The sequence below is a fragment of the Anabas testudineus genome, chromosome 24 (assembly GCF_900324465.2).
Source record: "Anabas testudineus chromosome 24, fAnaTes1.2, whole genome shotgun sequence".
In the NCBI taxonomy this organism is placed as follows: Eukaryota; Metazoa; Chordata; class Actinopteri; order Anabantiformes; family Anabantidae; genus Anabas; species Anabas testudineus.
The window spans coordinates 12,842,673-12,868,418 of record NC_046632.1 but is presented as its reverse complement, the minus strand read 5'-3'; the positions used below and the strand labels follow the sequence as shown (position 1 = coordinate 12,868,418).

The 25,746-nt window shown below is 40.2% G+C and overlaps 1 protein-coding gene across 2 annotated transcripts; it reads right to left on the bottom strand.

The window, feature by feature from the left end:
* Window positions 1-803: 803 nt before the first annotated feature.
* Window positions 804-24,673, bottom strand: ezrb (ezrin b). Of its 2 annotated transcripts, XM_026341400.1 has the most exons (14): window positions 24,552-24,673; window positions 22,977-23,084; window positions 17,096-17,179; window positions 12,452-12,547; window positions 10,310-10,584; window positions 9,494-9,577; window positions 9,251-9,397; window positions 6,976-7,072; window positions 6,341-6,504; window positions 5,070-5,200; window positions 4,499-4,659; window positions 3,423-3,515; window positions 2,935-3,180; window positions 804-2,325 (listed from the first exon to the last, which is right to left on the bottom strand). In XM_026341400.1, the coding sequence occupies exons 2-14, from the start codon at window positions 22,986-22,988 to the stop codon at window positions 2,161-2,163; spliced, it is 1,755 nt and encodes a 584-aa protein (XP_026197185.1). In that variant the 5' UTR covers window positions 22,989-23,084; window positions 24,552-24,673; the 3' UTR covers window positions 804-2,160. The 2 variants fall into 2 exon arrangements, with proteins under 2 accessions (XP_026197185.1, XP_026197186.1); XM_026341401.1 differs by lacking the exons at window positions 10,310-10,584; window positions 12,452-12,547; window positions 22,977-23,084; window positions 24,552-24,673 and having other exon boundaries at window positions 17,096-17,154.
* Between the last annotated feature and the right edge of the window lie 1,073 nt (window positions 24,674-25,746).

The following is a 25,746-nucleotide window of genomic DNA, read 5'->3' as shown; positions in this document are numbered from 1 at the left end:
GTGTGCATGTGACAGGAAGTTATTTCAGTGAATGACTCTTCAGTGTTTCTTTCTTGACAGTGAAGTCTTTCTTGTGTCCTTCTAGGCAGCATGTGAAAGACATGTTTAGTGTTTGGTTTCACAAGAACCACACAGACGTAAAAAAAACACACACACAGCCCCAGAACGCTCCTGTGGAAAGAGCAGTGATGTCATAGACCTGGAATTCTTTGTTACCACACTCTTTTCCAGGTTCTCCATGGTAACCACCATGGAGAAAGGCTGGAACAACAGGCGTGACGTCAGCGTGAACCTTCTGGTCAATGTCAGGAGGACATGACGACGCTTTTCTGACCACTGAGTCATCTGTGGAACAAAATCCTAACATTTTTATTAATTATCTGCAAATCTGAATTACTTTACCATTAAAGATACAGTAGGGTTCTCAAACATACATGGCTATGAATATATAAATTCAAATCAATCTGTAACTCACCATATTAACATATAGAGTGTTATGATCTATTAACGCTGTGATCGTAAATGTTAATTAACTGTTTATAAATTATGCTTAGTACATACGTCCTGGAGCCCAGGAGATAAATAATTTCTTTCTTTCTTCTACATAAATATCAAGCTAGAGTTTCTGTCACAACCTGGTAACACACATATTTCATATAAGTTTATTCTGAAGGAGACAGGGGTGTGTTTATTAATGGCAAAGCGGAACTTAAGATAAGCTTAACCAAACCATATCAATAGTTTGTCCAGTGCAGAAGTTCCCGAATGCATGTAATCAATCAGTGTATAAAGTAAATACACACTCACTTGGAATCATATATTTATTGCCAATATAATGAACACCTCAATATAAAATCCTGTTCATATACAAAGGCCAGCACAGCTGTGTGTATCCATTACAGTGTCAGTAGGTGCTACTCTAATCCATGTCCGGAGAGACGAGAGTGATGTGGCTGTTATACTGTCTAGATCCGCCCTTTGTGATCAATCTGCAAAATGAAAACTCTTAGTAACCTTCACCTCAATCCTTATTTACCCTCACGTGAGGATTAACACTAAAACAACTAAAGGTTTTCATGATTAAGAAGTGAACACCAACTATCTGGGAGTGCACCGCTCAGAGGGACAGCCAGAGAGAAAGGCCACTTAGGAGGGTAAATGCACACAACACGTGCTATGTCTCACTCATCCGTGACATGACAGAATAGATAGAAATAAAATATATTAAACCTAAGTTTTAAACCCAGTAAACACAGTGCTCTGAAGATGGTTCTTCCTTAGCACGCTGTGAACTGCACGGCAATAAACTAATCAAAAGTACCTACTGTAGATAGATAGCAAACTCCTCAACTGATTTATTGGCATGCAGCTGGATATTTGCTTCAGTACAAAACAATAATTTAATTGACTGATCTAAAGAAAACATGGAACACACTGCTATTATTTTGGTCAATATATAAAACCTCTGAAACATATTAAATGTTTTCATTATCATTAGTAGATAGCAAAAATATACAAACCAAGATGAAATACCCTTTTTAATATCCCATATACAATATAAATATTAAACTAGATGAGATTTTATACTACCAATAAACATAAAACAAAGTGTCCAAATATAATGGAAAACAAAAACATTTTCTCTGCTTATACTGTTTTCCCCTTTCTGAGTGATCACTACAGTCGACAAACTTTTCTTCCTACACAACAAATGACAGACACACACACACACAAAAAAAAAAAAAAAAAGCCAGGCTGCCAGGCTTTGATTACAAATATTCTATGTGCACATCGTGAAATAATGATCAAATTTGGCTATTTCCAACTACTTCATCTCACATCTGGTTACAAACAAAATTTATTTGGTCTGAGTTGATCAAATTACACAAAATCAAATACAGAAATAACATCTGAAAAACTAAAAAGAAAAGATTTTGGCACTAAAATGATTTGCAAAGCCCTACACGCTGCCAAACAAACTCACGACAGGAGTTTCTCTCTCTGTAAGTCATGCTTCCGCTGTGCTTTTACTGCTCCACCTTAGTCTGCAACTGATGTGTGTTTGAGTCCTTCGAGTGTTTTTGTGTTGGTATGAGTCAGCTGAGGAGCAAAGTGTAGTGACCATTCAGAAAGGGAACGTGGCCGAGAGGTGAAGGCTTCTTATAAGGCTTCAAACTCGTCGATCCTCTGCTTGGTGTTGCCCTGCCTGATCTGTCGCAAGGTCTTGTATTTGTCTCGACCGGCGCGGACATTCTCACAGTGAAGAAGGTCGTTTTGGGTGTTCTTGGATTCATCGCGCGCCTGAGCCAGCTCTGAGGTCAGGGCCTGAAGGCAGAGAAGAAGAAGAAGAAGAAGAAGAAGCATGAGAGGACACAACCAACAACTCTGCTGCTAACACAGTTGTAGGATAAAAGCAAATTTAAAATCCCCACTTCTTACTCAAATAAAAATGACATTAAACAGGAGGTGATTTAAGCCACTGCCCTGAACAAGCTCCAGATTACATTTCTTTAAAGCATTTTTTGTTGAGGCACCAGAGCAGAAATCATTCAATTCAAAGCATGAGAACCTGATCCCCTATTTAGTTTGTGGAGCGATTGGTTGGTTTAAACTTCAAGAACTGAGCTGTGACTGTCTGACAGGCTGAAACTGGAGCAGTGTCAAAACAGAATTGTTTTGACACTGCAACTCACATTGCTTTGTGATAACTTTAAACCACAGTAATGTTCTGCACGACATTTCTCCACCGCAGTGCAGGTGTGGAATCTATCGTGCTCTATCACGTTATAAAGTAATTTGTCAGCTCATTTTTCACTATTACCATGTTATTTCCTCATGGTCCTCATTCTTTGTTTCACATGAAAGAAATGTAATATTTGCATAATAAGAACGACTGACGTTCATTTTCTCTGTTTCAGATCACACCGTCCTCACCTTCAGCTGTTTCTGGACGCGCTCGTTCTTCTCGGCCTCGGTCAGGCGATCCTCCTCATTGCGATGATCGTTGATGCCTTCTATGTGCAGCTCGGCGCTGTGTGTGCTGGTGTTCTCCTCGCTGTCGCTGTTGTCATCCATGTGTTCGTACATAGTAGGAGGAGGAGGAGGCGGCAGTGCTGGGGTCGTCATCACCATGTGCAGCTCCTCTTTAGTCTTGATCAGGTCATCCTGGGCCTCCCTGGCCTGGGGAACACGGAGAAAAGCAGTCAGTCACTCTAATTATACTCTAGGTTCCTTTCTTTAGTTTGTTTGTTGTAACTGTGGAGAAAAGGTCTAAACTAATACAATTCCAGTCCTTTGTGGGTACAACACACTATAATTGTCTGCCATAAATCACCATCTCCGATTTTCCCACCAGAACAGAAATAGATGCACGAGCCTCAGCAGACAGTACGCTGCAGTTTGCCCACAGTTAAAGCTCTCACCTTCAGCTGCCATGTGCTGGCCTCCTCCTCTTTGCGTTTCCATGCATCCTCCAGCAGGGCGATTTTGGCCGTGTGCTCTGCCAGCTCTGAAGCCTGATACGAAACGAGAATTAATAAAAAACTCCAAGTTACATACAAACAGGTGGATAAAAGTGATAAGCGTGTTTAAGATATTTGCATTATTGCTTAGTCTTGCTTTCTAAAATAAAGATAAAATAATAATAATTAAATCTCCCATATGAGATCATATATTTATTCATCAAATCCACGAACAAAACATCTTAAACTTAAAGTGTTTTGTTTCCACAAATTAGCACAAGCAGCGGGTTGTGGTACATTCCTCCCGACCACAACAATGTGAACAGCTTGTCTTTCACCGTGAAGCTGCACCTGCTTTGTTCTGTGTGTTTGTGTGAGTTGTAAAGACGCTAAACACACTGCAGCCCTCAATGGAGCACTTGGCCGTGAAATTGTTATGTGAAAAGTGTTGAGCTAGAAAACTGGTCACTCAGTGGAAACACAGGGACACAGTGCACGATTATTAATCAGTTACTCTGTGTGCTTTCAAACATTAGTAGCCTGTTGATAACACTCCCACGTCTTTTTCAATCACAGTGGGTGGAACTTGCACAGAGACTTAATCCATTGCACAACTATTTTAATAGGGTTTAAGTATAAAGGGTGTCGCAGCAGGTGTCTGTCCGACACTATCAGCGGCTGAATGTGTCGTAGGAGCCACAGCTTTACTGCCCAGGCTGTTAAAGTGGAAGCACACACTCCTGTGGGTGGTCCACTGCCCAGCAACTCTGTGCGGTTTGTCTGAACTAATGGGGTGTGGTCCAGTTGGACACTACAATGAGGTTTCTTCTGGAGCTACAGTAGCTAGGCACTGCTGAATACACTAACGGTGCAATGTGCCTGGTACAGACCTGGACAAAATAACAGCTCAATGTGGTGAGAGAGAAGCTTTTAATGTATTTTACTTTAAGCACAGGGTGTTTTCTGTTGGAAAAGTTCACATTATTAGAATTAAAACTGATTTTAAGTCAATTGCACAGCATCAATAAAATACTAACCAGCTGATCCTGACTCTTCTTCTGGTCCTCAGCGTGACGGGTGAGCTCCTCTTTAGCCAGCAGAGCAGCCTGGCGCTCTGCCTCCAGTCGAGCTGCCTCCTCCTCAGCTCTCCTCCGCTCCTGATCCAGCATCATGGCTCTCTGGAGTTGGTCCTGCAGATCTGAAATGCAGGAAAGAAGAAGAGAAGAAGAGATATGAGACAAATACTAAGCTACTACACACAGAAAAACACAAAACTACCTGCTTAACCAATGACACAATCGGCTGATGATAATTAAAAAGAAACAACAGCTCATTTGGCACCAATTTAGAAGCAGGGAAGATCTGCTACTTGTAATTTTATCAACAGAAATTAACTACTTCCTAAGAATTAACTGCTTCCTAAGATTTTAATTTTCACAATTAGCTTTTGCTTTTCCAGTCTGGACAAATAAAATCAAAACACAAAATCTAACTTCCTGTATACTGAATACATTACTGTTTTGTCCCATACACACAATAAAACACTTGCATACTTTCTATTCTCGTTTTTAAGTGAGCGATAAGCCACAGAGCACCCCCAGCTCCCACCTTTCTCTGCCTTCTTAGTCTTCTCCTCAAACTGGAAGATCCTTATCATCAGATCCTGCTTCTCTCGCTCCACCTGCTCCTTCTCTTTCTCGATGGCCTCTCTCTTCTTCTTCTCGTTATCCAGCTGGGCCCTGCAGATAAGAGACAGTTGTTGTGAGCCCACAAAAGAAACAGCTCACATAGCTGACACCTAGTTACATCCCCCCCCCCAAACACCCAAACTGAGATTCAGAGAAGCAGAAGCTGCTCTATTACCACTGTACCGCTTTGTCATAGTCAAATAGAGTACAGTACGTTTTTTTTTAGCACAAATTCTGACTCTTTGATATGAGAGATGAGCTTATTTTAAACTAATTATTTAATTCTTGAAGCTGCAGCGACAACCCAACATCTCCCCAAGGATTTAATTATATTTCATTGAGGCATCTTGAGGGACTCAGAAACCATCTAATGACTGTGTGATTGTTTGGACTCCAGCCCAGCTTCGTTCACAGATACTGACCACTCAGAGCTACTGTGTGTGAACCCTAACTGTCTACTGGGGTCTGGTGATCTAATGGTTCTCCCACTGGTATTTACTGTGTTGTCTGCGTTACATCACCGTGTTTGAACAGCTGTGCAGGACAGAGAGTGCGACGACAGCTGTAGCTGAGAGCAAGGGGCGAATTCAGGAAGAATATTCCTCATATTTAAATATGAGTGTTGTATTGTCAACAAATAAATAGTGATTTCACTTTAAGTTACTTTAAGTTCAGCTGTGTCAGGAAACCAAACTGAGTTTAAAATTCCATTGATAAAACTGTGTCAACAAAAAGAGGTCAAACCAGGTGCTAACAGAAATGTATACAGGGAGCATTTGATTTTTGGTTGTATTTTGACAATTTGCAGTGTTGTTTTCTGAATGCTGCACCTATGTTAAGTTGGTGAAGCTGTTTTCTTAGTTTGGTCGTGTTTTGTCTTTTCTGCATGTGTTTTGTTAAGTTGCAGCGCGTTGAGATGTTGATTATAAAAGCTGTGTAAACTCTTACATCCTTTCTGTCACTGCTGTAAAATAAACTACAAAATAAACTAAAAACTAAAGTTTGTTTGACTAATCTACAATATGATGGAAATCCTTATTACAATATTAAAATGAATATTAAAAGATCAAACACTGAATTAACATTTCATTTACATTTTTATTGACAAAGTAAATATCCATTTAATATCATAATAAATATTAAGAAAACTCATACTCAGTAATCAAACTGATACTGAAACTAACTGCATACCTCTCCAGCTGTTTCTGGTGCTTCTCCTCGCGAGCCTGGGCCTTCATCTGCTGCACCTCAATCGTGTCTGGCTTACGGCGACGCATGTACAACTCGTGGTTGCCCATGCACAGCTGCAGGATGCGCTTGTTTATGCGCAGTCTTGGAGCATAAAACACAAAGTCCTGAAATCAGGAGAAGAAAGAAAGAAGAGCAGAAGGAAAAAGTGTGAACAAACAGTGGGGTTAATAACCTTGTGCTTTCCTTTGTATAGGACTTTGCTCAGTAATGGGTCTGACCAGGTGCAAGAAAACCTTTAATACAGTACAAATTGCTCCACTTACGTCTGGGTACATCACTAGTTGCACTGTTTGCAAAGTAGCCTTGTTTATTCTGTATGCTAGATCGGACTGAGGATACATCTAATGGTTCTTTTCTCAAGCATAGAGAAACGCGATGCCGCCAAGAGCTTAAATAAAACTCACTGCATCCTAAAAGAGTTAGAATTTTACCTAAAGAAGAGCAAGAACTATTAACTCTTAACTCCCTCTCTCTTCATTTGGAGAAAATTGTTAGGGAAAAGAGACTTTTAATAGAAGAAGGGTCATCATAAGTAAAACCTTAACAATGGCTGATCCTTAGGTTTTTTTACTCACCGGAGATTTTTTGTCAATGGGTTTGATGATGAACTTCTTATCATTGAAGGAAATGTTTCTGATCTCACTCCAGGGGAAGCCAATCTTTGGCGTCAGTCTGAGGAAGTGACCATAGGAACAATTTAAGGCGATAACAAAATGAGATCATTTCAGCCTCCCACATTAATTACATTTGTTTTAATTAAAGTCCCAATGAGGCAAATTCTACAATGGCAGTTATCGGTTAGCTACGTGAAGCACACACAACTGAATCACATTTTTTTTTAGCAGAGAAATAGTTCAAGAATTCAAGAAGCACATCTTTCTGTTTCTGTTGTGGCTTCAGGCCTCTGTTTTAAAATTTTAGCACTTGTTTTTAAAGTTTTTAGTTGGCTAGCACCTCCACACTTAGCCAGCTGTTTCTCCCTCTTAACTCTGAGCCTAAAAGAAGACACATGTATCCGAGCTGCAACTATTTGGATAATCAACGTTCCCTGGTTTCAGGATTTGGATAGGCCATCTTCTCTATCTATTCTAAACAATCAGCAGAGTCAGAATAAACCTCTCTCAGACCGTCGGTGAACAATGATTTTGGTAAATCCACTGTTCAAGTATGACGGCTGAATCTAGGGTGTGGCTCATTGTTCAATTGCGCTAGACAAACTGAATGGATGCCACTCTCATTCAACACAGTACAAAGTAGTACTGTAAACACTGACAAGCTGATAGTGTTGTAATCTTGAAAGGCTGCCTTCCACCTTGCAGCGAAACTCACCTGTGAAACCGCACTGCCTGAACTGGAATTTCACTCAATTATTGACCCTGACACATGCTTATGGAATTGAGAAAGCAATGTGCGTGGATGGTATCTCAGGCATTGAATATTTCTGCCGGAGACTTGCAGTTAATGGAGCTGCCCTTTATGTGTGGATTCATGGCTGCACTGTGGGTGTGTGTTTTACTGTGGTTGCTAAGGAAAAAAACTCTCTGTCCTGCAAATGAGCAGCGATGTGGTTAGCAGAGCTGTGGTGCACAAGGAGTTAAAGCCGCACCAGACTGTGCCTTGGCGAAGCCTTGGCTGCACTGGGCCAGCTGCCCTGATTGCAGAGACAGTGTTGTAGGTTAGCCTCACATTCTTATGTGCCGCACAGCTTGAAAAACCAGTCGGCGTGGCCATGGTTACAGCAGAGGGCACCGTGGAAGAGAGGCATTTCTTTGCTGATCACAGGGAGCACATAAAGAGACAGACTCGCACAAGGTCAGAGGAACCCAGTATGTTCCTGAATAAAGTTTCACACCACAGTTAAGTTGCAATAAGGCTGAATGACAGACTAGATAACTTTAACACAATAGCAGTTACAGTTTCTAAATCATTTAGACTCAGTGTCAATTAGAGGCCTCACCGGCAATTGACCCTCTAAACTTTGTCATTATCCTGCCAACAAACAACAAGATGCATTGATTTCTTCCACTAAGGCAAACAAAGTAGGCCAAGCTGCCTTCAATACACACAGGCAAGAGAGCTCACAGTGCTACTACTGTAATACGGGAAAAGCTATAACCTGGGAGCAAACAGCACAACTCCACCAGAGCACAGCTGGAGCAATTTCAGCTCAGGGTCACTGACTGAAAGGCAAGTCACCTGAGACAAAGTGCTCCTTTAACACAGTGCACTTCACCCATGTAACCCCACCGACGAGGCCACCAGCCACAGGAGATCTCAGAACTCATTTAAGCAAATAGGGGGTAATTACCTGCTAAACAGCCACATCCTATAAACAAAGCGACAAACACAACCAAAACACCCTGACAGATTGCAAATATAGGTTCCACCTAAAACACAACACCAGACAAAGAAAAACTCAACCAAGGAGAATAAAATATGTTCACTTTTACTGGTTCTCTTTAAAATGGAGGCAATGGTTCACTAATAATTGGACCTTACTCAGCAAATATACCTAAAATCTTCAGATTAAAGTGATTATTTCAGCTCTGAAACCTAGATAATGTCACTGTAAAAATTATAATAAAGAGACAAGAGATAGAGGCAAACTGCTGGGTTAAACTCTCCAATTCTTTCCTCCCAGAGTCTGTATCCATTTGGCCTTCATTGTTATTCCTGTCATACCGTTTGCTGAGAAACAGGAACAGTGATTAAGTACAGACATGGACCTGGTCCAGCCAGTTTAGCTCTGTATCACAGGGCTGCAGCTAGCAGGGTGCAGGCAACGAGAGCCAGAGCAGACTGTAACAGCAGGGCCGTTTACTTCCAACTCTGTCCAAACACAGTGCTTACCTGTCATTTTTCTCATAAATGTTGAGTCCCAGGGCATCCACTCCCAGCCACAGCTCTGTTCCCTTCTTATTCTTGATATCAAAGTAGTTGACTCCATACATTTCCAGGTCCTGGGCAATCCTCAGGTACTCCAGCATAGCGTCCTCCCTGCAAGAATGAACGGAGTTGGTGTTGAAATGTACTTTTACGTTGGTGTTTAAATGTACTATATGATGAGTGACATTATAAAAAACACACACTCACTTCATCATCCCACCGTGCTCCTCGTGCCACACCTGAATCCTCTCCTCCCACTGTTCTTTGGATAGCTTGTGCTGCTCCTGGACTCTACACAATAAGAGAAAACATCAGCTATATCACCATCACTGTCAGACATATATTCGGCTCCAGTGTGTTAATTGACATTAGAGACTCCATTTCTATGGATACTGAAATTTTCTCATGTACCATAGAGGGAGGAAAAGCACAAAAGGGGGCGTGCCACAACGGAGCAGTGCTCTGGAATTTGGTGTCAAGACAAACGAGTTTTTTGTGCAAGTTTTACTAATACATTGTTAATCAAGCAGACACATTATATGTACAAAAAAAGTGTTTAACGTTGACACACATGCATGTAGAAACAGGTTCAGATTCTCTATCATCACACAGGGCATCAAAGTATTTATGTGCCGACTGGACATGATTATTACCAGCTACTAACACAGGCAGTTGTCATATAAAAATTCTATTATGACAATGTTGTTATTCAGTGTGCCAAAGGTGCCCCGCCTGCTTTAAAAACAAGGCTGCTCAGTTTTATCAGCTGCTGCACAATTAGCAGCAGTGAGCAAAGTTATGTTCATTATCTTGAATGCTCTGTTGCAACAAATGAGGTACATTTGTTATCTTTTTAAAATGCAGCATGCACACTGATCTGATAGATACACGTATGATTATCCAAGTGTCTTATAAGATTAATTAGCAACTTCCCACAGTGACAAAGGCAGGACTGAAATAGAAACTTGACTTTTGGTCTAAATGTTCATGCATAAACAACAGAGATTGAAAAGTACAACTCACCTGTGTGGCAGCAGTTGTTCAGACAACAGGTATCCAGATCGGTGGATTTCTTTGTTGTAATCTCCAAACTTGGCCTGAACAGCGTAGGAGGCCAGGAGCACGGCTGTCTCAGGTGGACAGTAGACCTCGTCACTCAGGATGCTGTCTTTCACCTGCAGGAAGAAGAGCTTCTGGGTGATGTCCTGGATCAGTTCCTCTGACACGTCCTCTGGGAAGAACTTGGCCCGAAACTTAAACTGCAGCGGGTTCTCCTTCTTCACGTCCTGGGATGATACCTAGAGAGGAATAAAACATAGTTGGTGACATTATGTATCATATGAGCATTTAAGTAATACTACAGATCGATATTTCAATAAATATGCTTATACATTGATTTGGTTACTTGCACCTCTCTTTCTATAAAATATATTTACTGAAGCAAAATGCATGATTAACATTCTCTTTTTGACTAATCTACCAGGAGCTGAGGAGGCGGAGGTGAAGAGGTGGAGGGAAGCAATGAGAAAAATGGGCACTGGAGTGAATCAGATAATTTCAGACTGATTTGCCTGATTGCAAAGCCTCAAGCTCCTGTCAATGTGATGTCGCTGGTGTCTCTCATGTAGTAACACACTTAGTTTTTTACGAGTATCTCATCTCTCAGATTAAGTTTAATTATTTCTATAGTATTATTGCTATATCATGTATTTTTACTATATTATTGTCTTTATTCTGTTTTGATGTTTTTTAATAGATTTTTATGTAATAAACAAAAAGCTACAAATCTAAATAAATGCTGACTGTCAAGACTATATAGTAGGAAGCACCAATTTCTGTTGCCATGGGATTTGTGGAAAATACAATTATAATAACGCCCTATTACAGTGTATGTAATGTGTTTACACAATTTGCCCCTAATATCGAAACAGATATCAAGCGGTCCTGATGGAGAGGGTTGGATTGTACATGCTTGGGAATATTCCAGTTGGAGCTTTGCATTGTGCTGATGAGCTGCAGCGCAGTGTCAGCAAACAGTTTACCGCTGATGACTGAGGTAAGCATAATCTTTTCTCACTCTGTGTGACACTTGTTTATGATTACTAAATGAAAAAGTGCAACTTTTGTAGTTTCTGGTTTCCTACATTTTCAACCAGTCCCATTAGATACTTTACACACAATACATTTCTGATCCTCTTATTTCTTCACAATTTCCAGCTAAAGCTGCAAAATTAGGGCCAGTAGAGTGAGGTATATATATTTAAAGAGCACTTAAGTAGCGTTCCTATAACATTATCAGTTGAAACAAGGGATCAAAAATGATACAGCAGAGCCACAAAGAACTTTAACCAGTTTTTATGCCACATACTAAGTAGTATTCTCCAATTCTTGTAAAAACATTGGTGGCATTCTCCTTTAAGGGAAACCCCAATGAAGAAGCAGCTAATCTAAAAAGCTACAGCGGTTGCTAGATAGCATTGAAATTGCGATATCAACGCAATCTCGCATATGTGGTATTCTGCGTTTTTACGGGCATAACTTCATTTTTCTGGCTGATTTGCTTTTTACAGGTTTGGTTATAACTCAGGAATAGGAGTTAGTCCAAGACAGCTGTGTTTACTCAGTGAAAACACACAGAAGCAGTTATAGTTCACAAAGAGTTCACACTGTTGTCAAATAACCCAGCTCCAGATGATTGCATGCAGTGCACAGAAAGAAACCAGACTGGGCTTTAAAATGAACAGCCATGTCAGAAGTGAAACAACAATACAGCAAATGACTGTAGACTTAGTGTAATATCATGGCTACTGATTGACTGAAAGGGAAAGCACTGATTGCATTGTCCCCTCATAAGAATGCATTCTTTCTCTATTAGTCCACAGGAATAGGTGTTGCAATGTGTGCAGCTGACACATACTTAAAACTAGATATGATCTGCAGGTTGTCGGTATCATCATATGTAATCACAGAGGAATTTCTGGTCAGGATCTGAAATAATCCTATCAATAATTTGAAAACGTGTGTGTATACTGAATAACTTCACAGTAAAAAACACAGCATGGGCTGATTATCGGCAATAATAATAATACAGCTAGTGCTAATTTAAAAGATAGAAGGATCATTATGAAAGAAAACCAAACAAAATGTGTTGGACTTTTTTTTTACCTTTTTGTCCAGTTTTAGCCAAGTATAGTAGCCTTTGCCATCCATGTACTGGAGTCCAAAATACCAGATCTCACGTAAGCCAATGGTTTTCACCACCTACGCAGAGAAAGAAGAAAAATTAATATTATTACACCTCATAATCAGCTGATTCTTTTTGAATATTCAATTACTTCTGTTGCTGACAATAATAAATAATAAAAGTAAGTATTTTAAGTATAAAAGCTCAAGTTATTTATGTTAAAGGACATTTTGAGATTCAGGGTTCACACCAGCTGATTTGGTTGAAAATGTTCTAATATAATATGAAACTGTAACTAGCAGAGATTAATACTCGTTTTCATACTTAATACGTATTTTCCAATAAATGTAAATGAATTACTGATACTTTTCTTTCAGCATGAGTCATAAAAAGGTTTGAAGGTTTTTTTCAGGTGCTGGCAAGGTCTGAAGAATCTAACCTTCAGGTGACATACTCAGGTACCAGGCTAATCTGGTGGACAAGCCTCATAATGTTACACATTCCCAGGCCTGAGTATGGACTTGGCAAAGTACAACTACTACTGCCAGGGCAAACAAAAGTACACTGTAAAACTTAAAAACTCAACATGTTTGAAATCTGGATCCTTTCAGTTACATAGAGTGGCAAGAAAAAGTATGTGAACCTTTTGAAATGTGTAGTTTTCTGTAGCATTTAGCAGAGTGGTCTTAAACAAAGTGGTCTCATTGTCTGTGGAGAAGTGATACTGTATAATAAGGGCGTGCTGCATGACTAGCATCCTGTCTCCGACTCCAGGAACAGATTGAGAAGGGTGGAGGGAGTCTGCTCCAGCTTATAAAGCCTGTTAGTTTCTGGCATAGCTGCAGCAGCCATTACTCCTCCTTATTATTAATAAAAGGCAAGTTATGAGCCCGGTTTTAATTTCACCCGCACTGGAAACATTTAAAATAAGGTTTTCAGATCAGCAAATTTACATTTTTTTTCAATCACATTTTGATAGATTTTTTGCAGCTAAGACAGAAAATGGAAAACCCTGTTACAGATCTGGAATAATCCCTTGTGCAGTAAGAGGAGATGCCATTTTCCACTGGCTTCTGAGAGAAACCTCAACTGCCAGAGTCTCTTTATGGTCTTTTGAGAGTGAGAGCAACTTTCTCAGAAGAACTGCGTAGAAATTCAGGTTTTTTTGTGTGTTTATGTGTGTGCTGAATTGACAAACGACACCAGGCCCTTTTTAAACGCATCGCTGCCAAATTCCCCACCCAGTCACCAGGTGAGGTGCTAAATTGCCTGGGTGAAGTGTGAGTCAACACGCTGGCACTCCTGCAAGGCCCATTCCTAATGATAAGGTTCAAATTAAAATCGGTCTCTCCACCTCTCCTGGTGGCCGACACAAAACACAAGGCAGGCTGACCTGTGGGAGTAAAGATGAATGGGTTTTCTGGTGGACTGTTTTTAAAGCAAGAACAACAAGCTACCATGGCCCTGAAATGAGAGAGTACTTGAGGCTGCACCTCACCTGTAATGAAACTCATAAGGCATCTGAAAACAATCAGCCCTTTCATGGTGGTTTTTGCTTTGGGGTGCGTAAAGTGAGAGGCAGAGGAACAGAGTGGGCTCCCACACAGATTCCTAAATGAATGTTTTTCTCAGGGGATAAGAGACTTGATATGACATTGGCACTGTCGGACAAATAACCATTTCTTTGGGTAACCTTACCAACCTTTAATAATGTTGTACTTCACATAACAGATAGGCAAACTAGCTTGAAAAACACACTGGCAAAGGACTCTGAAAATAATACAGTTCATTGGTGAGGGATTAAATTTGAATTTGGTAAATAGACATCACAGCAGGTTGGTTTGGCAGGCTGCCATGTCTGTAATGGGTTGCTAGTTTGCTCCAATGTACATCAAGAACGCTTGAAAGCTATGGACATCCTGCCATGATGTACAAAACACCATGTGTCGTTTTTAAATATCTTAAGCCAGCCTTGTTAAAAATAAAATCTAGCATAAAAATATCTCTGTAGGCCAAATTTCTTATTATTTATAAGGTGATACAAGCAGACGTCTAGTTCATTCTGGCAATGATTACAAAACTGTAAACTCTGTGAAACATTTGCAGCCACGTCAATAATGCTAAACTTTGTATGAGTTTGCATTGTAACAAACTTGTATGTCGAAGGACCAAACATCTGTGGTGCCACAAAGGCAAAAGCAGCATGTCTGTACTCTCATCTTGCACTCGTCTGTCAGTGAGTGAGAGTTTCTCCTCCTGCTCTATAGGAGCTCGGGCCCTGTGGTGAGAGAGAGGCATGCCCCTGGGCTGAAACAGCATTACTCACTGCGTGGCCTGGGTTAAATAATATACTGTTCCGACTGTTCTAGCAGCTGAGGAGGGGAAGGGACGGGTTCACCCAGTCAGGCTGACGCAAAGATGAAGAAGTACGTTTCGAGGTGGGGAGTGTTAGTGTGGAGCAGTAGGTACCGGCCCAAAGGAAACTGCTCTATGACTGTCAGACCACAGGTTCAATGCGAAACAGTAAAGGGAGTGTTGCACAGCCAGTCTGTTATTGTTTACTGTATAATTATGACTTGGACTCATTCATCATAGGTTGCCATAGGACTGTGTAAAATGTGGCCAGTGTTTCAGCTGTTTAACCCAATCCAGGTCTCCGAAGCTGAAGCTGAAATTGAAAGTCTTTTGAAACCACAACAACAAAGGACACGGGGTTTACAACATCTGAAAAAAAGGCAAACACGCAGAGGATAAATATAACTAATTATTACGTCTACTGTAAACGATGATGGCTCAGTAAAGTGAAACAGAACACAGTCATACGGTAATGAAACTATACAAGGGCGTGTAGGGGCGTGGCAGATGTTCTACTTTTAGAACAGCGTGATAGGAACTACCACCCGCTGACCACTGAGGCCACACCATGCTTCACACTCAGCCGGACCGTGAGCTCACTGTTGTTACTCAGCAAGATGTTTGGCATAGTTTGTCACAGACAGTGACTGCGTCTTTGCTGCTGATTATACCCATGCTACAGCTACTCCAGCTAAATTTAAGCAGCAGAATTCATTCAGATGCTTGGACTTCAGACAAGGTGTGAAACTTTAGAGACATTTTCACATCTTCACATTAGTAAACTGTATCTTTGTGCTGAAATAAAGCACTGAATTGCCTCTGGCACTATCACAGAGAATGACTGATTATCTGTGGCACCCCTAACTCAGGGCTATGCTAACAAGTAGGGAAGGGAATAAATAGAGAAATAAAGTGAAAAGCTGTTTTTACCTTTAACAAACATGCATACTGTCATTATTAAAAAAAAAACTCACCAAATCCCATCTAAACACAAGCAGTGACATCAATATCACAATAAAATATGCAAATATCTTACTACAGTTCTTATCCTGCGTTATTATGCTCAATATGACTGTATTCAAATCTATTTTGAGTAAAATGTTCTCTACAGTGCTGCTGACACGAAGGGTGAATCCCCTGACATGTATCCTCAAGACACACACTCACTCCACTTGCTATTGAAAAACGAGTTAAACAGGAAGTGCCTAAAACAATGCCTTTCCTCCCCCGGTGCTGTCATTCAGCCTACAGGGAGCTGAGGACATGTCATCTACATTTGGATTTTAGGCACTGAGCTCACAATAGTGTTGTATAATGAGAGGAAACGTGCATAAAAGAAAAGTCCTAATTTAATCATATTGCAAGAGACCAGTCGTTGGGACTGTGCCTATAAAAGACCATGACACATATTTGTAGTTATGACATAACAAATATTCACCCAGTAAACACACAAGTGTTTGTAGTGTTATGTGTTCAAAAATAATTATTTACTATCAACAAGACTACGTTTTATATTAGCTATAGTAGGAAAATGGGAGTGGGGTTTCTTAAAATGGTGCCAGACACCACGGAGCCAGGTTTCTCTCCATAAAATAATCAAACCAGTATTTAGTAATCAGAATAACTAAAGTTCATTCCAAAACAAAGTGTCCTGTACTATAGAGAGACAACTTCTCCTTTACTGTGGCCACACCTTTCCCTCTGTAGCTTCTTCACATTCTTCCCTAATGCCATTAATCATTAACCTAATAAATGCCTTACATTTTATTTGTGGTATGTTAAGCTACTATTTATCTTCACAGGAAACCATATATGTATCTTTATATAGAGAGAGAGAGAGTCCATGACCCTCACCAAGACGACAGACACTGATAAAGACGCTAAAGAGGCCACAAGCTCCTGTAATCTCATCTGTAGGAGATAACTTGTCGGACCTGGACATAATGAATGGAAAGAGCTTTGGAGGGATGATAATGAGAGCAGACACTTTCTCCTAACACTGATCTTTCTCATGACTTACGTCAATCCACTTAACTGACATGAAGACGGAGGCCGTAGCAGTTTGTGACCACTTTGCATTATGTTTGTGAAACACCTACATTATTCTTCAACATCTTATCAATGTGTGTTTTTTTGGGGGGGGAAGGTGCTTATTGTAAATATGTAGCTGCAGCCACTTGTAGAAAGACTAGAAACAGGATTTTTGTAATATACTTATTGATATACACCACTGATGCCAGAGGTCAATACACAACTGAAAACCACTGTACCTGGTCAAACAGCTGCTTGCCAGTGGTGCTGGGCTGGATGGCAAACTCCAGCTCAGCATCCATGGTGGTGACGCGAACATTGACCTGTGGAGAAACAGAAGGAAACAGCAGTTCAAGAGCTGACCCAGAGCAACAGAGAGGTTCTCACAAGTAAAGACTAATACATGGTAAAGTATGCCAAACTACTGCATAGTGCTTTGTGTGTGTGTTTGGTAGAGGGTGTATTTGCACAGTAAACACATGGGGCTCTGTGTTTATCTATGCTTTCTCAGAGACAGAGGAGTTGATTCAAGGCAATTCTGCTTCAAAATCTTTGGCTTCTTAGGTATAATATGAAGCTGATCTAAAATTTTAACTCAAGAAATTAATACATATAAAAAATGTCATTCTTTACCATATAAACAAAATTGGAGGCATACAGTATCAGGCACGACTTTCACAAGCTGATAAGACACGTTATTCTAAAAAGCTACTCCAGTCACACACTCGCATTCACAGAAAAAAGGCACTTCTTTCAGTTCCCCGGTTAATGATTGATCAGAATGAACTGTGCACAAAAAGAGTCGCTCCATCTAACTGAAACCTGATGTAATTTAATGTTCACTCACACCCCAGTGATTAATCCGCAATTTCAAAACCATTACAAATAACATGACTGGTGTACCACAGAGAATAATAAAAACTGACGTCAACCGTGTCTCATAATAGGTAGAAACAATATTCTGCATTGTAAGTTTGATCTGTAATCAGCAAATGGCATCTGAATTTCTCACAAAGGCCATGCAACAATGCACAAATGTTTACAATAGCTGCTTTGAGGTAATGTACATGTTGAATCTCTTTTCTGTTGGTTTAATGGCAAATGTCTCTGGTATGTGCGGAGGTCATAAAAAGACACAGAACCACCTCCAGACTATTGACTGAATTTATAAATACACAGTGAAAAAGATACAAAGAGGTTGGTAGACACAGAGTTAAGAGCTCGCCAAACAGAAAGCCTCCAGTGACATCTTTCAACTCCAGCCCATTGTGACCAGAGCTGAGGCTTAGCGGTGAAACAAATTCAATGACGCCTACTCAAAAAGGGACGTCTGGGCTGCTGCAGTGACTAGTATGGTGACTCAGAGCTGGGTCGATTCCTATGAAGATGCACAGGCTGAGCAAGTAACTGACAGGCTTAAGTCCTGCAGAGAAGGCAAATCCAATCACAGCGCTGGATGTAAAACTGTGCTGTACGGGATTCTTTAAGGAACTAGCAGTCTAGACAGTGGATATTCAGGGATGCCCCGTTTTATCATCCATATATCTGCTGCTGTCATGTTAGCTTAGCAGACACGACTCACTTATGATTAAAACCGAGAATCAGCGGAACTTTTCCTAACTAAGCAGTCTCTGAGCTCTGTTGTTTTGCCCACTTTGAGATTTTTGGAGAGACAGAGCGACTTATACCAGCTTCAAGTCACAGCTAGAAACCAGGGGAAGGAGAGGCAACACTGCATTTACTTTACACAGCAAAACAAAGAGATCCTTTCAGCTGCAGAAACCCAGCAGCTCCTTGCTATCATCACAGAGCCAGATTACCAAAAACCAACACAAACTGGCATCAGAAGATCATAAACCACTCTAATAAGTCATAAGCTGTGTATAATCTTCCCCTGTTCCGTGAATAGGCAGAAACCCTGACAGATTTGAGAAGCTTCTCTCAGCATCAGAGTCTATATTTACAGCAGAGACAGACTGAGAACCTATAAAAAAAAAAAACACACACACACCCTAACCAGCACAAAATGGAATATGTGAATGTGTGGTTCCAACAGAAACTACTGAGTGAGTGATATCCGAGCTCAACGTGAAGTCAACCAACAGTAACTCACAATAAACTGGGGCCATTCACAGCAATAAAGAAAACATGACACATATGCTAAAAATATACTGGGCGAGAACCCAGAGTTCCACAATGAGCAAATTTAGTCAGAGGAAAGTCCAGCCATTCATATTAACCGTACACATCCCAGCTCCACTAGTCAGCGCAGTCAGAAATGGCTCAATAATTTTAACTACAGGAGCACAGGTTTTCAAATAATCTACTACAATGACCTAAAGCATCTATAGATTTACAACAAATGATAACAAATAACAGCAGCTCCATGGTAACAAAACAGTAGAACAAATCCATACTGAAGAACAAAGTGCATGTGATCAATAGTGGAGGAGGAGATGCTTTCATGGTGACGCCTACAATGAAAATAGATGTTGCAATATAAAGAAACATTTTGGTTTTCAGACATATATTTATTCACTCTTTTGAATTTAGATGATAAAATTGCTATTTTCAACAAATATGCATCCACAGCCAGGAGCCAGTTAGCTTAGCCTAGCATACAACGAAGTAAAAGTGTATTAATTATTTCTTTAAATGCTTCTAGGTAACACTTTCAGTCACTTTGACTAAACGTCCGTCTTCCTCAACAGCAAATATCAGTAACTTCTCATAATCCCCCCAAAAAATCCCAGATCCACTGTCTCGAGATATTCCACAGAACTTGGTGGGCCTATGATTCTCTCAATTAACGAATCAAGCCAACGCCAAAGAATCCCAAATATTTCCTAGTTCCGATCCAGAGTATACGTCTACACCTCCCTTCCCAGTCGGATATGATCATTAACTAAAAAATCTTATCTTTCGGCCTTTTAAGTTAAGGAGGGGCTCCGACTCAAGTGAAAGAAAAGAAGTGGTCGTCACCTCAGTCGTTAAGCTGTACATAGGTTGCTCTGCATTCTTCAGTGACGACCATTCAATATTTATCCTTCTACATAGTTTGCAACACAATTGTCCTCTGCAATGGGAGTCACCATGGGGATTTCACTGAAAATGGTCTGAGAGCAATATAGCCAAAAACGACTTCAGCCATTTCAGTGCAGATAAGTTGGACGTGTACATTAACAGGTTCACACCACTGACAAATGACAGCTGAAGGACTTGCAACCATTTTGGGATTTGTGAATCAGCACAGAAGGGCGTTCCACACATTTTCCAATTATCAATTATTTAAAGAAACAAATACTAACAATGGTACTGGACATGAAAAGGAAACACCCATCCATGTTGATTGTGGCTACGCCTTGTATGGTTTGTGTCACGCGGCTGTGACCGCAAGGAAGCAGGATTCAGGGAGAACCAGGGAGCTCTATCATTTTCTTCTGACAATGTGTCATTCAGATAAGTGAAACATGAGTCACAGAAGTACCAATATAGGAACCTTCACTACCCCTTAAATCTGGTCCAACCTCCTCTTCTCTTTTCCAAGCACACAATACTGGAATGTTTGATTTCACGCCAACTTTCTGAAGTGTAATAATTCAGAGTGCATGTGCGATTCTGTGCCAATTAGTGTCACATTTAAAAGGATAAAAATTCAATTGAATCCTCTTTGATCTTTGCTTTTCAGCAACTACAGTTACTTTTGAGAATACACTATTTATAACTTTGTAGCCTATGTGACTGCTTGGTCTCATTTCACTTCTTTTTCTTAATGTCCCTTAAATTTTGTTTTTTTATATTTTTTGTCAATCTTGAATTTGAAGTTGAAGATGCACGTATCTCACATCTAAAACTGTCACAGTCTTGTACACATTTTCCCTAAATACTCAAGTCACAACAGTATAGAAAATGTTTTGTCTTTAGAGTTCTTTTACTCAGTTTGCTATAGGTCAAAATTATGTAGGTGAGATTTTACAAATGTTATTGAACAAAACAAAAGGTGTCTGGTGTCAGGTGGCCTAAGAAATGAACACCGTCATGATGATTTAAAAGACAAAAAACAAGAAGAATACAAGTAATTTTAAAAGGTAAGACTTGAATCTATATATTCAATATCTCTCTTCCATGTACAGTATACCTAACACCAGGTAATTAAACTAGAGCTGCATCTATTCTGTGATAAACTAATCAACAGTATTTGTAACAGGATTTGAAGAAACTGCTCAGATCATTCAACTGAACTTAACACAAGTAGCAGCCCTAAAATAATCCTGTGTTATCTGACTGTAGCTTCGTGTGTCGCTGGCTTCAGCTACTAACACTCTTCAAACTAGTAATCTAAGTTCACACTTTACATGTTTATGCCAAAATATAAACCTTTATTTACATAATCTAAAAATAAACTCGCTTTATGCAGAATTAATTAGAGATTATGAAGCTTTCTGCTACAAATAGCATCAAAGGAGAAACTTCATTATAACAGACTTAGTGCCCCACTGATATTTCTCATGGCATGCTGTACAAACTGGAAAATGGGCCAGTCAAGAGGCCACGTACTGAACAGTCAGTGAGCAACTAGGGGATAACACTAAAATTAAAGCTGATTAAATCATTAATGTCATGGAAAAGAAAACAGTCAGACCTTCTCATCCAAAAAGGTTTGGTTTTGTGGTACCAGGGCCGCTGCTATCAGACACTACTGACGTCACTTCCGCAGTAACGCTCATGACAACCCTGAAGCTATTCTAAACAAAATGACAACAAACTTTATGACTGCAGCTTTAGTCAGAGTCATCACAATACACTGCTCTGTTCAACCTGTCTCTGTCATGATCTGGGAGGATTTTAGCTGGATTTTCTTTGTCCATTATTACAAAAATCTTTCCAATCTTTTCTCTGTTCCTTAATAAACTTCAATAACTATATGTTTTAGCCATCTCAGCCATAAAGACAACATATATAGAACAAGTATAAAGAACAGAAAGCACAGAAAAGTTTTACTGAGTATTGGAAAAAAAGGTTAATATGTTTTTCTCATTTCTATTACAGTTTCCTTCAGACAGAAAATATAATATGAAACGGTGAGACTTAGGGAGGGACATGTGCCATGTGGAACTGTACAGTGTGTAATAGCTGGGGTGGGGCAGAATGAGTCGAGAGCAATTTGAAGGCAAAACCCTGATCAAATATTAGAAAACAACCATGTCAAATATTCTTTGTTTGTCCTCGGTTTTGCATTTTTAATGACAAGACGTCACTGATTTGTACAAATATGATTAAAGTTAACCATAGGGAAGCAATATTATGTAGGAAGCAGCCACACACCCACAATCTTCAGCCTCTAGTGTAACTTACAAAGACTAAGAGGGAGCCCTGTATTCATCAGGGTTGCAAGGCTCAAGGATTATTCCAGCACCTCTGTAAAAAAGAGAGTTTCCACCTCCCTGTTTGATGATGTTGCACAAAAGTTGTGTCGCACAGCAAATGGTTTTGATCCTGAAGTATTCCTACTTCGTACACACATTGTAAACTATGCGTTTTATGACATAGAGCGGTACAGTTCTTGTTTCTAGCTTTGGAGCAAAGTGGATGAAGTTAACGCTCCTATGAGCACCCTCAGATTTAAGAGTAGTGTACAGTTGTGGTGGCATTGCCCTGTAACACAAACCCCACTGACTGTTTGACACAACTATATATTGAATTTAGTGAAAATGTGTTTTGTTCTGCTTGTTACTCAGTCTGTGAAGGTGGACCTGGGTTTTAGGAGACCTAACATGGTACACATACTAACTGGGCAGGTCAGATTCACAGACCTGAAGTGACTGATATTCTTTAAAAACTGGCAACAAAAAAGTCCCATCATTTTAGAGCTCGTCATAAATCACAGTCACACCTCTACAAGCTCACTGTGAATCAAAGTCTGTACAAACTGTCAGTAAATTAGACCAATTTACACTACATATAATATTTAAAAACTAGTTTAGTTTTAATATTTGATCAAGGTCAAGTCGCTATAATAAAATATTATAGTGATTTGGGGACTTCTGTTTCCTTTAAAGATTACAGCAGTGCTACAACAAGCAATGACTTCAAATATCAATAAATCCAAAGGCTACTTACCGCTTTGGGCATTTTTCTGTCCTTTTCCTGGCTCTATGCGAGGAGCTGATAAATAAAACCGTTTCTAATAAAGAGACCTGTGCTCCGTGCGGCTGTCACTGCGCCTTCCTGAGAAGAGAGAAAGAAGAGAAACGAGTTTCAGCCACTTGTGCGTTACTTAAACCGGGTCGAGGGCAGCGCGACACTCATCAGGATGAATCACCGCTGAAAACCGACAAGTGAACAGCAGCCACCTGACTCAGCACAGGAAGTTCACCTGGATGGCCTTCAGAATAAGAGCGCTTTAGGGCCGCTAATGGCAGGAATGTGTCATTCCTACAGAATTCAACCATTTTGACAAGGAAGCAATGACCTTGGTGATATATGTATTGATGGGTGATTAGATTCATTTAAAGTCAAGACTGCACTGTAGATTAATTAAAACTGAACAAGCTGGGAGGTACTATAGCCTATAGGTACTATATGTGTGACCACTTTCTTTATGATTTAACTCTTATTTACACTGAACGATTAATGATACTTTTAGTAGGTTTAGTCTAGATAGAATCCAAACAAAATAGCCATTCCGTTTGATTTCTAAAATTTTTATAAGTCACAGCTTTTACTTACCTATTTGTCATAATCCTGAAGTAACAAAGAGCTACTTACCTTTGACATGACTTGGTGGTACACTAAGAGTAAAAAATAGTAATGAACACTGGGTTCTTATTGTTCTGTCCAAAACAAACATTCAATCTATTTTATCAAATCTAAGAATCTAATAATAGTCAAACCGAGTCTCACTCTAACACTCCAGACCCTTTTGTAGTTCGAGCGTGATGAATCGTTTTATTCTGAAATTACGCACCGGGAATCCTAAACCTCTTTTGTGCATTGACGGTGCTGAATCATCGAGGCGCTAGACAAGTTAAATATGGTCCTCAGCGTGCCTCACCCCTAACCATGATAAACTTATAGTCTCCACCCTGCACTGTTTTAGCCACTTGACGCTTTAATTTTGCTGACAAACACACGCCCTAATTAATTAATAGAAGCCATTACCACCCGTATTTGTTCCTATCGTTCAAAACGCCGCTTTACAAACCGTAGAAACGCTCCTGGATTAAAATATAACTAACCATCAAAGGTCAGGGCAACTGTCTCAGTCACACTGTTATATCTTTCTAACCTTTTCAAGCGGTTACAGTGTTAAAATATAACAAAGTGATGATTTTAAGGTATATTCTCATCTTTATTATGGATCAAAGGCGCACACACCCACATCAAACAGGAAAACGATGCGCTCAGCAAACGAGAAATTCCAGCTTTTTAGCTTTGACGGAGACAGAGGCCAAAGATTTCCTACTAAAACAAATCCTAAAACACTTAACGTGGTCTTTAACAGCGTTGCTCTTTGCGCAGCAGTGAGCCACATCCTCATTATAATCCCACTGACACCTGTTGTGAGATTTACCTCCTTTGTGCACAGCGGCACAGAGTGCCAGGGCAAAAGTGCGCAAAGTGTCTTTTTGCGCAGGCTACAAATCGCTGTGCTGCGGGCTTCAGACAGCACAACAGATCTGCGTCAAGTCTTACCGGAGCTGGTGAGGTTTGGAGATGAGATGAGGACTGTACGATGGTCCGAAGCTCGCAGCCGCAGACTTCCCCTCCCTCTGTTCAGCCAGCCGCAATATGGCGCTCGTCCATCCCATCGTGGAGCCCGGTGGAGCCTGTTCCTGCTGCCACCGATAGGCTGGAGGGTTCGCAACCCGGGGTCCGGGGACCCGTGAGGGACTTTCCTATAAAAACCAAAACAGTTTCATTATTAAATAAGGGACATTTTAACTTTAGCGGGTCTTTCCCCACCTGCAGAGGGTTTCACAGAATTATAATAATAATAAGGATTGAAATTAATCATCTTAGCCTTTTGGAGATGGCTTTTATGGATCAATAAAGCTCATAAAGATTCTAGGTCATCCATTGTAGGATTTTGTGAAAGCATGGTTCAAGCCAGTGAAGCTGGCCCTACATCGTCTGATTAATGCGCATTAATGAAGATTTGGTTATAGGTTGAGATCATTTTGAAGAAAGTGCTGTGACAGAGTGTTTTTTAGTGTTTTATGTTATGTCATCTAACTCTTTATGCTGCTGTACGCGGCTTAAAATAATATACCTAAAATAGCATACCTCATATTATGTATGAGATTATGAGTATGAGATTTTGATTGCTTGAACTAGAGGTAAAAAACAAACTATGACTGTGGATAAACACATTTCAACCTAATCTCTCAGCTGTGTAAAGACTAAGGCGTCACCTGTCCTCCCGAGCACAGTTGCATCACAGTAGAAACTTTTTTTTGTTGTTGTTGTTGCTCAGTATTTCTCTGGGGAAGTGCGCGTCATTGGCCCTGAATCGAGGAAGCGCTGCTAAGTGAAAAGCGACGCGTCACAGGTGAACTGACCAATGAGGTGACGGGATTAAAATAGCGCTGTATATATCGGAGGTTAGACCTACTTCTCACCATCACTCGAAACCAAACTATGACTTACTAGACAGACCTAGCACCTTTCACTAGGTAGCCGATTATTGTCACCACCATTGTTACCACCACCACCTCTTCCGTAAATCAGACTTGAATAGAAATTAAATATGTTGGAGGCTGGATTAAAGCGGGTCTATGAAAACAAAGAACTCAGTGTCTTAAATACACTTCTTCTCTGAGCCTTTATAAGCAATGCAAAACATTTCTGAATTTGTTTATCAGGACACTTGAATGAACTGTTTGCTGAG

Bases quoted from the DNA above. Each gene is read 5' to 3' on its own strand.
- ezrb (XM_026341400.1), bottom strand. The intron at 7,073-9,250 runs GTAAGCACTGTG...TCACTTCCTCAG, and splicing joins ATTTATGAGAAAAATGACAG to ACTGACGCCAAAGATTGGCT. The intron at 4,660-5,069 runs GTGGGAGCTGGG...CCTGCATTTCAG, and splicing joins GACTAAGAAGGCAGAGAAAG to ATCTGCAGGACCAACTCCAG.